At 44.8% G+C, this 16,125-nt stretch overlaps 1 protein-coding gene across 1 annotated transcript in view; it reads left to right on the top strand.

The window, feature by feature from the left end:
• nphs1 (NPHS1 adhesion molecule, nephrin) overlaps positions 1-16,125 on the top strand; it is a 40,353-nt gene that overhangs the window by 19,339 nt on the left and 4,889 nt on the right. The window contains exons 5-20 of the mRNA XM_071895359.2: positions 704-785; positions 1,532-1,635; positions 3,584-3,705; positions 4,088-4,259; positions 5,517-5,674; positions 6,642-6,783; positions 7,237-7,361; positions 7,542-7,710; positions 7,941-8,070; positions 8,227-8,399; positions 9,111-9,251; positions 9,823-9,963; positions 12,786-12,907; positions 13,537-13,696; positions 13,879-14,035; positions 14,371-14,522. Coding sequence (XP_071751460.2) covers positions 704-785; positions 1,532-1,635; positions 3,584-3,705; positions 4,088-4,259; positions 5,517-5,674; positions 6,642-6,783; positions 7,237-7,361; positions 7,542-7,710; positions 7,941-8,070; positions 8,227-8,399; positions 9,111-9,251; positions 9,823-9,963; positions 12,786-12,907; positions 13,537-13,696; positions 13,879-14,035; positions 14,371-14,522 — 2,250 coding nt within the window. The remainder of the gene's footprint in view (positions 1-703; positions 786-1,531; positions 1,636-3,583; positions 3,706-4,087; positions 4,260-5,516; positions 5,675-6,641; positions 6,784-7,236; positions 7,362-7,541; positions 7,711-7,940; positions 8,071-8,226; positions 8,400-9,110; positions 9,252-9,822; positions 9,964-12,785; positions 12,908-13,536; positions 13,697-13,878; positions 14,036-14,370; positions 14,523-16,125) is intronic.

Here is a 16,125-nt window from a genome sequence, read left to right as displayed (position 1 = left end):
CAAAGGGCAACAACCTTTCCCATATATTCTGCATTGTGGCATCTCTGTAGATCACACCAGGAATATCTAAACATAAAACAGTGCAGAGGATAAAATGTGAGTTCAGTGAGGATTTCTTATTCCACATTCTTCACAATAGCAGAGAGTTGAAAGGAGCAGACTTTGTGTGGGAGGAAATAGCCTGAACATTTGAAATTCCAATTCCACTGTGTTTACAATGCCACATGTACAGTGGATATATCACACGTTTCCAGTAGTTTACAATAATAGCCACTATTTTCTGTTTTTGCCTTTTGCTCCCAGTTCACTCTTAGTATACTGTACCTTCCCTAGGGAGAGAGAGAGAGAGAGAGAGAGAGAGAGAGAGAGACAGAATGAAATTGAAATGAGTAGTATATATAAATATACAGACAAACATATAATACTCCAATATTTACCACTGCACAGGAGAATGACACTGATGTTACTTCAGCAATCACTTCTGATGTCACTTCGGCAATGCCATATATATCTATCTATCTCTCTCTCTCTCTCTCCCTCTCTCTCTCTTTCTCTCTCTCTCTCTCTATATATATATATATATATCACCATGTGTATCATATATATATCACTCTCACTCACTCTTACACACACAGGCACATGCACACATTTACAGACAATATACCTCCTTTTCTGTGTGTCCTCCCCCCACTGTGTCTTTCAGACGGAGTCGAGCTGACAGGTGCAGAGTCTTTCACCATGTCTGGCTCAAAGGATAAGCTCCTGAACACGCATGCTGAAGTAACGTATGTGTCCGCCCGCCTGCCAGACCCATTCTCCTCACCGACCTGCTCAATCTCTCCAAGTCTGTCTTCGTTTCTTGTATCTCTTGTTTTCACCCCCCTCTTATTTTCTCTTTCTGTCTTAGTGAGTATAATGAATGTCTGCACACACTGAGCTGTTACTTGGCGCCGTGTGAGTGAATTAGCTTTTGTCAAATACACAAAATTACATTTCAGCAGCAAGATAGATCCAATCCTTGCTGGTTCGCCAGGTGCCTATACATTAAACAGGGCCATAGATTAGTTTAATCCTGCCTGTCTCCTCTATTTCAAAGATAATAACCTCTTGTCATATCCGGAGATAACATTGGTCCTGAGGTGCTGCAACGCTGTTCGGCTCTATTGCAGAACAGCCAAGGTCTTAAGCAATATTGATGCACCTTCTTCCTATTCACACTGAGCTTACACGCCAGTGGGCCATGTGTGATTGTTACGGTGGACATTGTACTGTAATTTGACATTGAGGACATAACACAGAAAAAGTGAAGTGGGCTGACAATAATTCCAGGTTATTGCTGGTGGTTGTATGTCAGGGACTCGTTAGTGGACCTTACACCACAAAGGGCATTTGTGAAATTACTGCCACGCGGCTCTTGCAAGTGGCCAGACAGGACCGCGATGTGATGTTTTTAGCTTTGGCACTTTGTATTGCCCGATATGAACCTTCCTTTATTTTCTTCCCTTCCTCTTCTCCCCTTTTCCCTCCACAGGGTCACGGCTCTGAGCTCTGACAACGGGAGGCAGCTGGCATGTCATGCCAGGAGCCCCGCCTTCGCCCAGCCTCTGGAGACCACAATGACCATGAGGGTGTACTGTGAGTGTCTCGACCTGTCTGGAACCTGGCAGTCAAAACCCAACCCCATCCCACCCTCACCCCCACCTCCCACCACACACACAAACACACACCGACCCAACCTCGGGGAGGCCCAAGGGTATCCAGGCTTGTGTGCTCAGTCTGTGTTAGCAGTCCAAGGAGAAACATTCAACCTGAGGCAAACTCACACCTGCTGTGGAAAAGCAGTGAGTGTGGCTGCCCCCGGGTCACAAGGCTGCCCCTGGAGGACAGAGATTGATACGACAACAGCAGCAGGCCGAGGCTGCTGTCACTTTAAACACATAACACTGCCTACTGCGGTGGCAAGCGGCGGAAAATCATACACTAAACCTGGCATAAGATTTGAATAAGTTTAGTTTAGATTTACTACTTTATTTAGTAAGATTACTATTATTTACACTCCTAGATACCTCAAGTCTTATTTCCCCAATGTTAAACAAAACACATAAACCAAACATTAGACTAAGTGAGAATGATTATATCAATGAGGCTTCAAGAGCAAGTAGCGGATTATTTTACAATGTAATCATAATGACTAATATGGGAAGTTACAGCAACCACAGTTAATAATAATGGATCATACAAAACAAACTTAGCAACTTTTACGATCATCAGCTCAAATTAAATTTAGAATCCACTGAGGCGGGAGCGGAGGGGATGGGGGGGGGGTTCTATTGCTTTATCTTTCATGTTGGTATCACAAACCCTTTGAAGTTATATAACAAGATTATGTGACTGTAGGTAAGTTTACATACATGCTGTCTCTCTCTCTCCCTCTCTCTCTCTCTCTCTCTCTCTCTCTCTCTCTCCCCACATTTGGCCTTGCTGTTTTTCTCTTGTGTGGCAATGCAACAATATGAGCTAGTGTTGTTGAATGCACAAACTGTCTGACACCCCAGCTACTGTTTACCAGTTCTTGCATTTTTTTTTTTCTTCTCCAGACTCTGTTGATCAGTTAAAGTAATTGATTGTTTAGGCCTGAGAGTCCGCCCACCTGCTTCTCCCGGGCCTAAATCATGTTGTTGATTAAAGTGGAGCAGGGCTGCTGACACCTTCAGCAGTGAACACAGTCCCTCTCCCTCCAGCTCTGCTGCCACCCCCGTATTATCCACAGGCTGACTAGACACCTTAATGTTGTCTCTATCTATACTCCTCCACATTAGACGCCGCTGCTGCTGTTTTAACCACCACCAATAACTGTGAACACTCCTCCCGTCCTCACTATCTCTCTGCTCTGTATTAAACAACGGGGCTCTGCGCTAAGTGCTAATGTTGCAGAACGTGGGACCACCGCAGCAGTCTTACTCAGCACACCAGCCCATCAAAGCCAGCGCGGTGGCCATTTTCAGCCAGCCAGATTGTTAGCAAGGTGGCAATTTGTCACGCTGGCCCAGGGTCTGCAGCCCGCTCTCTGAAACTGATTGCAGCAATAACAAAGGCCCGTCGTCCCCTAATTTATTTTACTGCGTATATTTTATTCAAGGAGGCTGTAATTTATTCATATTCCATGTTGCCTTATTACTGTTTAAACATCTGTTATTTTGCTTTATGGGCTGGATCCAGCTTGCTGCTCCCTTAATACTTAATGCTTTCATCAGATCTAGACCTCTTATCCCACAGTCATGTTGAATGTGCCCAATTTATTGGCCCTGTCTCAACAAATAGGGAAGCTCCCTACTCAATTGCCAAGAGTGTTCTCATCTTAGTGCATATTTTTTACTCTTCTCTCCTTTTTATATCCTTTCTATCCTATTGGTGGTCACTCCGTCCCCCTCTTTCCCCGAGTCGCTTCATCACTCCATTTCTCCTCACTCACCTTTTTCTCATCACTTTTCCATCACCCTCCTATCAATGCCATTCCCCTTAGTCTTTCACCATTCTCCACCTTTGCAAATCCATTTTGTGTCCCTCTCTTGCTTCCTGGCAGTCCCACCTCAGCCTCCAGTCATTGAGGGTCTGGAGAGAGAGGAAGTCAAAGCAGGGAGAATGCTCAAGTTGGTGTGTGTATCTCAGGGTGGGAACCCCCTAGCCACTCTTCACTGGACCAAGGTAAAGCTGCTGCATCATCAGCTCCAGGAGCTACTCATAACACACCAACAAACTGGGAAAAATGAGCAATAGTAGATCAAGAACTTGCAGTGTAACCCATAGCAACTGTACTGTACTGACTGTGCCATACAGGAAAATATATATTTTGATTGTCCAGATATATTTTGGATATACTTGATATAGATGTCAACAGCACAGTGGAAGAAAATAATTTCCCAAATATATTTTGAATATACAGTACATCATCTATATATAGCCTACAAATACACTTTTGTATATTTTGAAATAAATCAAAACATATCCTGAAGTATACAGTATGTGAAATGTGTGTGCGTGTATGTATGTGCATGTGTGTGTGTGTGTGTGTGTGTGTGTGTGTCAGAACGGGGAAGTTCTGTCCACCAGTTGGGAAGAAGACATTGAGGCGCGGAGGTCCAGCAGTGTGCTGTACCTGCAGGTCGTCCCGGAGGACAACCAGGCAGTACTGTGCTGTGAGAGCGTCAACCTGGTGTCCCTCAAGCCTCTGGCTCTCAGCCGCAAAATCACTGTGCTGTGTGAGTGAAAATAACACTTAACATAGTGCACAGTGCTCAAACACACACACACACACACATACAAACAGACACAAAGCCCTGGCATGACTCACAGCTATGGATTATTGAGGATATGGACATGAGGCAGAGGAATATAATTCTGGTCTTAACTCCAATACCAATACTTTTGCTGTCCCAGCACAAATTCTAATGCTAATATCATTAATGAAACTAATGGTTATTATGGCTGCAGCCCATATTTCCGTCTGCATTAGAATCACGGCATGCTCTTTCATAGCCAGCTAATTTAGCAGAATTGCTTCAATGCACAATCCCAAGGCAGTAATGGCTACACTTTGTGCGACGATAACGCCAACGGTTAATAGATTATACTTTTCTTCTCTGGATATAAGATGTTTGTTTCAGCAACAATAAAACAAATACAAAATTAATATTCAACAGCTTTGGAGCATTGAGTCTAACAATAGCCTGATTTCCACTACAGAGCCAGACGGTGTAAGCCAGATTGTTAAATGCTATTCCATGAATGCGCTTATCTTATCTAAATATGTTTTGAATTGGGATTGGCTCTGGCAAAAATCTCTTGCCCATGCTGTGCAAAAGTGGCTGAAGTTGCTCCAATGCTCCTCCCTTCCTCACTAAGCCCCCACCAAGCCCTGGTGCCGTACCTCCCAGCCATCCATTCAGGGATGTTGAAAATGAGCTGCTGACTGCCTGTCTGTGCTTTAGGCGCTGGCAGAAGCTGGAGGGCACAGAATGAGTCTCGCTGGTGTGATATGAATATGCCTCTTTTGCCTTACGGCGCCTGCGTAATTTCCACGCTCTTTGTGTGTGGCATGCACGTATGCGCCCCCTTTCTGTGTCTCATGTGGGATACACTCCAATACGCATATGATTTATACACATGACCCCCCCCCCCTCCCCCATATCTCCCAGCTTAGTCCCCAGCCTTTGTATTCCCCCCAGGGCTTTACGCAGCTGCATCACTTTGCCTGCAGCTATTGTACCCTGTCTCCCCTTGTGGTTGAAACTAAGCAGACTTTAGAAACCATATTGAAAACCTCCAGAGAAGACAAGTTGCCACTCAAAGTGATTTTCCTCCTCACCCCCGATACAACCCTGCTTTTCACATCCAAAAATAGTAGCACTGCCACTGTGATCAGAATAGGTAGCTGTTCCATGTGCTATTCACGGGGCGATATTTTTACTGACTCGTCTTTGCATATTTGTGTATGTGTGTGTGTGTGTATGTATCAGTTGAGCCAGAAGAGGTGATGGTGTCGGGTTCCTTCAGAGCCATCGAGGGGAAGGAGTTGTCTCTGTGCTGCTACACCACCTCCAGTAACCCTCCTGTCCAGATTCGCTGGTGGCTGGGCTTCAGGGAGCTCAACACCACTGTTGTCACCATGGAAGAGGTGGAGCTATGCAGTACACACTCGGCGCCAAGCATAGATCTTTAATTGGACAGGCAATAACAATAGTCTGTCAAGAGATGATGTACACAATGGGTTACGGCTGCTGATCATGTGTGCATTTTAACTGAATATTGAAAAAGGGCATGCTTTTGCTTTTGTGAACTCAAGGCAGGATTTAATGAAGTTCAAAAGCATTGCCCTTCAGTCAAGCTTGCCTTCCGGGTACGAACAACAAAAAACTATTACAATGCTTTCCACTGAATTAAAAGCATCCTTGATATGAAATTTGACCTCATGTGAACCCCTATACATAGATGAAAGAGAATGGCTTGACCATGAGCAGTCTCTGAATAGGCCTGCTGCGGCTTCGCAAATGAATCAGCATCCATTCCAAAATGAGTATTCAGCTGCTCTTCTTCTCTTTTGTGTATGTTAATAAGATCAAAGTGAATAAAAGCTGACACGGAAGATGAGCATTATTAAACAAGCTCTTTATTCATCTGGCAGCAGCATTTTCATTTGATCTTACACAAGGCACTGAGTGTGCTGTGTGTGAGCTTTAATGCATCTGAAACAGTGTGAGGTTAATGAAGACTGACACTCCTGTCCAGTCTCTTTGTTAGAGCCTTCCTGGCTGTGGCTTTTACAGTAATCACCACAATAATAGCCTTAATAACCAGATGTGCTGCATAGGCATGACCACTATAATACAGGTGCAAAATGCTGCTTTGCTCAATTTATAACAGCGTGCAAAGAGGAACAGTCAGATGAATTTGCTTATTTATTATAGACCATGCACAACATCAATTATTACAGCAGCTAATTTGCCATCTGTGTTCGCCAAGACAATACAGTGTGGGTTGTTTTTCTTCTGTAGATTTTCTTCTCCCTCCTTAGGCTGAGTATGCCAGAGCCCAGAGGCTGGCTGTCCCCAGACTGAACTGTCATGTGTGCTTTGTGTCTGCAGGGAGACAACGGCGGGATGACAACCATGTCCAACATGACCCACCAGGTCTCCCGGGAGGAGAACGGGCTGCCGCTCACCTGTGAGGCCTTCAACAAGGGCACACGCTTCTCCAAGACCCAGACCACCAACCTAAATGTCTATTGTGAGTGAGCTTGAGTCTAGTTTCTTGAGACAGTTCTATTTTTAGGAGGCATAACCACTCAAACACCCAAATTCCAAAAGGAAATTTGTCTTTCACTTGAAGTGGTATTTCACTTTGGTACAATATTTTTACATTTTAGCAACCACATCTCCATAGTAGTTCAGGAGCAGTCAACTGCCAGGGAGATACTGTCACCTCCAGCATTCAGGGATTTTTCTTTTGCCATCTCTTTATTTGAATAGATGCAAAAGTATGACCCTGGGCCTACTTTGCCATGTTTGTGTTAGAAGAATGTTTTTAAGACCACATTTTTAAAACTACAGGTCCCTAGACAGGCCAGTATTGCTGGTTGAGCTTTGATGGACTCCTATAGAGGTATGTTAACTAAAAATGTTGAAAATATTCTACGGAATATCACTCCAACTGTCTTTGATCCCACCGCCTTTATCTCAGATCCTCCTCTGAAGGTATGGCTCGACGTTCCTCCCCAAGAGCTTCCCCTGCGCTCAGGAACCACAGTCCGCCTCCTCTGCTTCTCTAGTGGGGGCAATCCCACTGGGACCCTCACCTGGCTCAAGGTGTGTGTGTGTGTGGGGGGTGTGTGTGTGTGTGTGTGTGTGTGTGTGTGTGTGTGTGTGTTTCTGTGTGTGTTTTGTGTCTATTTCTAGATTTGGGTTTACATTTAGAGGGTAACAGCCATTTCACTAGTAATTAAAAAAATAGTACATATAAAGTTCTCTGTATAACTTCTGTTTTAGGATGGAAAGACAGTGCCAGGTGCATTGAGGCAGATGTCCTTTGATAAGGGTGTGTCTCGAGAACTGATCCTGGTCCTGAGCCCCAGTGACAACACGGCTACCTACCGCTGTGATGCCAAAAATGAGGCAAAGAAGGTCATCTCTGCCCAGACCAAGCTCATGGTTCAGTGTGAGTTATACTGGAGTGCTAGCCGAGATATAACACATAAACATAGCCTGACCTTTATTCCAATCTTTAACTACAATATTGGATGAACTGAAAAATGGATTTAATATAAACTCATTCACATAGATTTTCAGCCACTACATTTTATACTCTTGATCTGATATTGTCTGGGAGTCAAAAAAAAATGTGGTCAGCAAAGTTAGACTTTTCTTGTTTACTCCACTGGTCCTCAGTTCCAGCAGTGAGTGTGAAGATCATAGCCAAACAGAAGGAGCTACGTCGGGGCCAGACCATCAGTCTGGAGTGCCTGTCAGGAAGCAGTAACCCCAAGGCCAACATCTCCTGGAGCTTGGGCTCGCTCAGGTTAGGCCTGGATTTGGCCTGTGGGTAGAGAGGCCCACAGCACAGGGGCCCATTGGCACAGACATGATGGAGGCTTTTTCATAAAAAATAAATTAACTGCAAGTCAAAATTGAGACTGAGTGATCTTTACCGTGCTCGATGGGATGTGTGTCCTAGGCTCAAAGGGGTGGACCAGCCACCCAGGAGGGCAGAGTTTGGCGGCGTGTCGGTCCGCAGTACCGTGTCCCTGAATCTGGCTTCACAGCACCACAACCAGAGGGTTGTTTGCCAGGCTTACAGCCCTCTGCTAGCTGAGGGGGCCAACACCTTCTACACACTCAATGTGCTGTGTAAGTAAAAGGCTGAAAATGTGTTTTCTCTCTTTCTTTCTCTCTTTCTTTCTTTCTCTCTCTCTTTCTTTCTTTCTTTCTTTCTTTTGCATATATCTTAATGATACATAATAATAATCCATAATGGCATGGATAAGCTGCTTTGCTGGTGTGCTTTTGTGCGTAAATGTCCATGTATAGTATGCGTATGCGTGTTTGTTGTTTACTGGAAACCTTTGTTGTGATTTGCGGGTCTGTTGAGCTCTGCAGCAGTGTGTCCTAATTGTGCATTTGCTTTGCTGCATGGCCATGTTTGTCTTTGATGCCATTTCACAGGCAGCAGCCAGCCCCTGCTTCAAAGCTTGGTGCTGTGTATGAGCATGAAGGAATGTCACTGTGTGTTTGTGTGGAGCTGCGGTTGGACAACAGTACTGTCACTCGTTGTTTTAATGCCTGTCCCTCTCCCTCCCGCATTGCCTCACTCCCCCGTTGCCTTCGTGTGTGAAGTTGGTTAGATGTGGAATTATTGGTGGGATGTCAACTTTTTACTGGTTTGACTCTCATTAGTGTCTCTCTCTGCTTTCATGCTCAACATGTTTTTTTGTGTGTCTTTGTGTTCTCTCTTGCTGCTTCTTGTCTTTCCGCGCACCTGAGTTTGTATCTGCGCCTGTCCTCGGGTGTTTTTAGTGTAAATCCGAATTCATGCATATCTGTGTACTGTATCTGTATTAGACCCACCAGAGTTCAGCCCAGACCAGCCGAAGCAGGTCCAGGTGGTGGAGGATGACATGGCAACCGTCCCACTGTTGGTCTCAGCTAACCCAGAAGAGGTCTCTTGCATTTGGCTGCACCGCAGGGAGAAGCTGGTCAAAGGTGATCCTGGGCTCTGTGATGGCTCTATAACCGGGTCCTAGTTGAGCTGAGCCAGCAACTAAGCACTCAGCTCTGCCATTCAGGGTCTGAATAAAACATGGCAGGTTAGCCAGCATGGGAGCCTGCCAAATGTGATTCTCATTATGGCTCTAATGTATGCAGTCTAAATGAGGATTGCTGTCTCCCTGAATACAACACAACCATTCCAAACCTGGCTTCTGCTCCACGTCTGTGTCGTCAGGACACTACTGTAGCCGCTTTCTCTCTCTTCATTAACTCCATTACCTCCATCGTAGCCCCCCACCACAAACTTCCTCTATTCCCAATGTGGAAACCCACCTATTAAATTTTGAGTGCTGTGGTACAGAAGGTGTCCCTCACACAGCCTATTGTTGGCTTAATGTGGGAATCCTGCCAGGCCAATCAATAATGCAGGATTAGATGTCACTTAGAGACCAGTGGCCAGAGGACATGCGGTTGATGAGCGTGTAATGAATACTTAATTTACCATTTTACCATTTGTGTGCGTGTGTGTGTGTGTGTGCGTGCGCGTGTCTGTATGTTTGTAAAGAGAGGGATCCACGCTACCACTGGTCAGAGGATTCCTCATTGGAGATCAAGAATGTGACAAGAAAAGACGCCGGGGTTTACAATGTACAGTGTACGAATGACGAGGGTGTCAACCACACCTCCATCACCCTGGACGTCCAGTGTAAGCACCTATACACAGCGCATGGACAACAGCAGACACCTACACACTCGCACCCATATGCATGTCCCCAGTTTGCCAAGTTGCCAGTGTCCTCAACTCAATTTATATGCCGTGCTGGAGCCGATGTCCTATTTGTTAGAAATAGAGAAATGTTCCATTTGCTGATGAAAACAAAAGAGGAAAAACTAATATTTTAAATATTTGAAGGACATTCACATATGCAGTGTTTTCCTGCATAGAAAACTTACAAAAGGTCTTTCACATACAAACTTGTGCCAGAATTAATCTGAAATGGAAACTGAATGCCCTTCAGCTGTAGCCTACTTACCAAGTTTCAGGTCTAAAATAATGTCATGACCAAAACACAGGATTGAGACAAATTCAGTCCACAGCAGTGACTCATTCTCTCCCTGTAAGATTGTCTGCTAGAATCCTTGACCCAGAGCAGAGAAAGACCAGTACAGGACTGGATCCTCAGCTGTGAGAAATGGCCTTCTATAACAGAATACAGTGAGCTTTGTTAGTTAAACAGCCCAATAGCACTAAGTGACCATAATATATCTGTGGGGGGTAAACGGTTGTTGACCAGTACGAGTGCTCTTCACCCTCCCACAACTGCCCGACATGATGATGATCGTATGTTGTTTTAAACAAACATTGCTGCTCTCTGCACCAACGTAAGACTACAGTTTGTTTTGGTTTGACTGGCTGGATTTTCCTTGCCAATGTACATGCTGTGTCATGTTTGTTACCTATCATACAGGTAGATTGGTTTGCATTCATTATAAGTGGCACCAGCACTATCATCTGAAGTTTTCCCCAAATCTAAGCTTAATTCCAAGTGTTTTGACGGTTTATCCACAATTATCTTTGCAAGCTTGTTTAATAGTTTACAGCAATTTCTAGATTGGCCTAAGGACCTCAAGGCAAGGAGCCATCACACATGCCTGAGGAAAAATATAGAAAATTAACTTATATAGCCATAGATAAATGGTACTTTTTAAAACTATTATTTTATTTTCTCCTGCCCGCAATCCAAACCCACAATAATTCATTATTTTTCCTGAACCTAACCTGCCTGATCCGTGGGTATACTCAATACTTGTGGGACCTGTGGTTCACAAGTCATCACTAGTCTCCATTAAATAATGAATAATAATAATAATTCCTTTTACTGCAGAGATAGAGCAGGATTTTGCTTGTTAATTGTCCATTTTTGCTATAATAGGCTTTGAATCTGTAGGCCTGTAACAGCAGGTTTATGAACATGTCCAAGGCTGCTAAGTCCAAAAAGTGAAAACAGCATGCTCAACTCCCAGAGAAGAATTCACTCGGTGCTCAGTTCAAAACATCACGACTTGAAAGGGGAAACCATTCTCATTGACTAATGTTTAACAATTTATTTGGGCAGTATCAACGGACATTTCGGCTATAAAGCCTTCATCAGCATATAAACTATAAAACATACAAATGAGTTCATATACAGGTGACAGGCAGTCATCTGACTAATCATTTAGCAATGTACATGAGGTTTCCTACATAACAATGACATTTCAACAACAAAATACTATAAAATGTTAAAAATACTGTCAAATATATATATATTCTAAGACAATATAAGGCAGAGCTTTTAATGGATGACCATACTAAAATCGCTAAGCGGCTCTCTATAGGCTGTTGAAATACTGCCTAAATAAATTGTTAAAGATTAGTCAATGAAAGTGCTGGTTTTCCTTTTCAAGTCAAAGCTGTTAAGTATTAGAACCATCAGTGTATGCGCACACACACACACACACACACACACACACACACGCACACGCACGCACACACACACACACACACACACACACACACACACACACACACAAACATACACTTTTAGCCACAACCCAGTGAACCTGCTTCATTCATTAGCCCCACATGCAAGGCCCTCCACCTCCACAGCTGCCCCAGGCCCAGCCTCCAGCCCCAGGCCCTCTGCCCCCACTAGTAATGATTTAATAATAGCAGTGTTGAAAATGTAGGTCTGACTGTTCCACCAAAGCCCACAGTACAAGCCTAATGGATACTGCCGTCCTGATCTGATTGGACTTGACAGTTGTAGATATTCATTATGTATGGAGGATTGTAATAGCTTTTATGGGTGGCGGTGTAACCCACTTAACAATGTCGTTCCTGGTTAACAGGCAGACGCGGGTGGATCCCACCAACCCAGAGGTCTGTGCGAGGACTTGTATGTCTCTCTGGTGTTTCCCGCCACTGTTCTGTGTGTGTGAACATAAGTTTAGACAAGCAGGCACTAATGGCCTTATTGTTGTAAGTACATCACACCCACGGGAAGAATAAAAAGCCTCTGAGCTGGAGAGGGATGAAGACAAGTAGAGGAGCCGTGCAGCCAGGACATACATGATGAGGAGATGGGACAGAGGCATTTATGGATGGATGGATGGATGGATGGATGGATGGATGGATGGATGGATGGATGGAAAGAGGAATCAAGTTAGGGAGAGGTGACCAGCCAGTCTGCCTTAGTTAGAATGGACAAGTGCTGTCAGTGGAGGGCATTCTGGGTCATATAACTCATTCTCAGCTTGGTTAGAAAAGCATCCGTACTGCTCCAACATATCGAGAGGTTAATGGCTTTGTATTTCCAATACAGAGGCCAATTAGGATGGGGTTACGAACAAGTTGAAAGGCAAAGGAGCGTACGAGTAATTATAGCAATGCGGCATGCTTGTGTAATGGGTTGGCAAATGGTTTGCCCCGGGTTGGCATTTTAACCTTTTTGCCTTACCTTAACCCGGGCTCTTTGTTTCTCCCAGATGCCCCCAGTGTGAAAGCTGAGAAAGACCGCGTGCATGTGAACTTGGGGGAAACAGCAGACCTGATATGTGTGGCAGACGCCAACCCCATTACATCTGGCATGTTCTCCTGGAAATGGCTGGTGAGAGCTGCATACGTAGACACACACACACGCACACACACATACACAGAAACACGGTCAGCCCCTGAATTGTATTTCCTTTATCTGGCTTTCTTTCTATTATTTTATCCGTTCTTACCGTTTATCACTCGCCCTTCTAAATGCACAGATGCACCATATTTCACTGGCTCTAACTATCCCTCCACCCCACCTCTCCCTGTTCCACACTCGGCCCAAATCCAGAAAAATAGCTTTCATTACGGCCGCGCGACTAAAGGGCACATTCGTCAACGTGGCGTGGTCTCTGCGTCTAGTGATTCTCGCTCCAGCCTCTCCCACCCCCTGGCTGTGTGTCCTGCTCTCCACCTGCACACACCCCCCCTCTCTCTCTCCTCTCCTCCTTCCCCCCGGCTCTCCAACCCTTGGCATTATCTCTCTCTATCCTCCTCCCCGACTGGCCCTGATGGTTCTCTGCTCTACTCTCGCTCTCCGTCTACCTGTCTTGCTCTCTTTCTGCTCTCCATTCAAGGCATCGCTCACTGCACCCCCCCAACCCCCAACCCCTTCAGCTCTCATCCAGGAGGAGGGAGGAGTGTGTGGAGGGATAGCTGCTGTCCGCCTCTCATTGCCCCTCACTCTGTCTTCCACAGGGGGAAGAGAAGATGGAGATGGGAGAGGAGACGCAAGAAGAGGAATCCGGCCTGCTGACCATCCATGATGCGACTCGGGCTCATGCTGGACGTTACCAGTGCACAGCCAGTAATGGTATAGCGCCCCCTGCCAGTGCAGATGTGCAGCTGGTGGTGCACTGTGAGTTCCTAATGTTGGTTCTCTAGGTTAAAGGAACGACATGGAAAACCGTAGAAGGGGAGTTGTTTGAGGGAACATGCGCATGTTTTTGTACCTGTCAGTGAATACACGTGTACTGCATCTGTAAAGCATTGTATCTGTTTATGCATGAGTAACCTCCATGCCTGCTCTGCCTTGTGCAGTCAAACCAGAGCTTCAGAAGGGAGCCCAATGGAAGAAGGTGGCAAGTAGAGGGGATGGCACCAGTACAGCTGAGGTAGTCTGTCAGGCAGAGGGCGTCCCACGCGTCGACTTCTATTGGGCAAAAAACGGCATGCCCATGGATTTTGCAAATCCCAGGTTGGAAAATAGAGATAATTCTGTTCGTAATAATAATAATTCTTTCACCATTAACACCGGGGCTACTGTCAGCATTTGGTTGCATATTGATGAATCCTCACAATTAGATTAGGTTCTACCCTAATATTATATATTCTTTTGCTACTAAATCCAGATTTAGTGCATTTTTATACTTTGCTTTTCACTATGCAAATACCTGTTTAATGCTTCTTTGATGTGTGAAATTGGGTGACTTAGTGCAATCTGCAGGACATCACAATCCCTGCTGTCTGCCTGCTAAGGATTTATCTCTTTCTTTGTGTGTGTGTGTGTGTGTGTGTGTGTGTGTGCTGTAGGTATGAGGAGCGGACTGTGAGGGAGGGCTCCTTTCACACCAGCACAGTCCTAGTGGTGAATGTGAGCGCAGCGCTGGACTACGCTGTCTTTACCTGCACCGCCTGCAACTCCCTGGGGGAAGACACTCTAGACATCCAGCTTGTCAGCACAAGTATGCCTGTGTGCATTTGCATTTATGTGTGTGTGTGTGTGTGTGTGTGTGTGTGTGTGTGTGTGTGTGTGTGTGTGTGTGTGACTGATTGATTGATTTTATTTGACAGATTTTAAAACATACATAAGTTTGATATAGCCCTTAGGCTGCAACCACACACATATAGTAAAATTATTGAATAAAGTCACAAAGACTTATTTCCATTGTGGTCCTCATACAAAGAGTGAGTGTCTGTGTGAATGAGGTTCCATCCATAACACATATATTAAATGAATGGCAAATGACCAAGGTTAAAGGGTTAGGTCACATAACATCCAGGGATCATGCACATCAGTGGAGCACAAATTTCCCTTTGGCCCTAATTTGGCAGCATCTCAAAATAATTGTGTCTGTGTTTTCTTGTCCGACATTTATCAGGCTTTTCCAGCGCCGTTACAATAGTGTGTGTGGGCCCTTGAGCATGCTGAATTCTCTCTGCTGGAGAGAGTCGGTCCTCCTGTGCGTCAGCCCTTTAGGGAACTTATTCCATTGCCATATCTCTACCTTATCATTGAGCCTATAGCACTACTTCGCTTCTCTCTCAGATAATGCTGCAGCGATATGTTTCCCTCTCCCAGCATGCTTAGGCTTACTTGCCTCCAAGCTACCAGTGTATCCTTGCACCACCACCATCATCAACACACAGTCCCGCTCTCAGCAAAGCCCCACAGCCGTCATTGGACACATTTAATGTTTACCATAAAAAGCGTAAAATACAATCCAATATTCGCCCTGTTTTTTCCCCACTCAGTTTTTTTGGCGCTGTGAATATTCATAATTAATCTGACGCAGCGATAATACATTTTATATGCTTCCTTATCATTTGAGAGCCTGAGAGGAAGAGAGAGTTTTTTTTCCATTGCCTGGTGCTTTTTGGATTTGAAGGAGCCAGAGATCCAAATAAGGCTGACCTCTTTGCCCTGGAATCTTATGAGTGGAGCTGATAGTGGGAATTATTTACTCTGCAAACTGAGCTGCAGCCTGGAGCCAGAGACGAGTAGCGCGTCCCCTTCTTATGTTGCTGCTCAACTATCTCTCCTCCTTCTCTCCTTGACTATCTCTCTCCCTCTGCCCCCAAAACCACCCCTCTTTTTTCCATGCTCCAAATGCAAAATAATCCACTTTCTCCTCACTACCCTGACTGAAGCAATGCCCTGTGTCAGACTGAAGGCCTTGTTAGCCTCTTTGATCTTTGTCCACAAATTTGATAATAATCATGCAGCTGCATCCTTCAGAGCAAGACCTTGGTTGGATAAATTGAACAAATCAGCCACTTTGTTCTAAGAGGGATCGGCTTTTAGCTCTGCTCATGTTTCCCCTCATTCATTTATGTGTAGAAAATAGGGGATAAGGAGAGCTGCACTGTTAAAAAATGCAAAGTTGCTGCTGTCAAAAAGGTGCTCTTTGGAAAACAGGAGAATAAATCATGATGAAAATTGGCAGTGGTCTCTATTTAGAAGTGATACAACAGTGAAAATGTGGAAAAACAAGAGCCATTCTCAAAAACATTAACCAAGCAAAAAACTAAGAAGCCTTTATTTAGATGACTCACAGTGACATCTTT

Source organism: Centroberyx gerrardi, chromosome 12 (assembly GCF_048128805.1).
Source record: "Centroberyx gerrardi isolate f3 chromosome 12, fCenGer3.hap1.cur.20231027, whole genome shotgun sequence".
In the NCBI taxonomy this organism is placed as follows: Eukaryota; Metazoa; Chordata; class Actinopteri; order Beryciformes; family Berycidae; genus Centroberyx; species Centroberyx gerrardi.
Note: the sequence above shows the minus strand (reverse complement) of the source record. Positions and strands in the feature narration are given on the sequence as shown.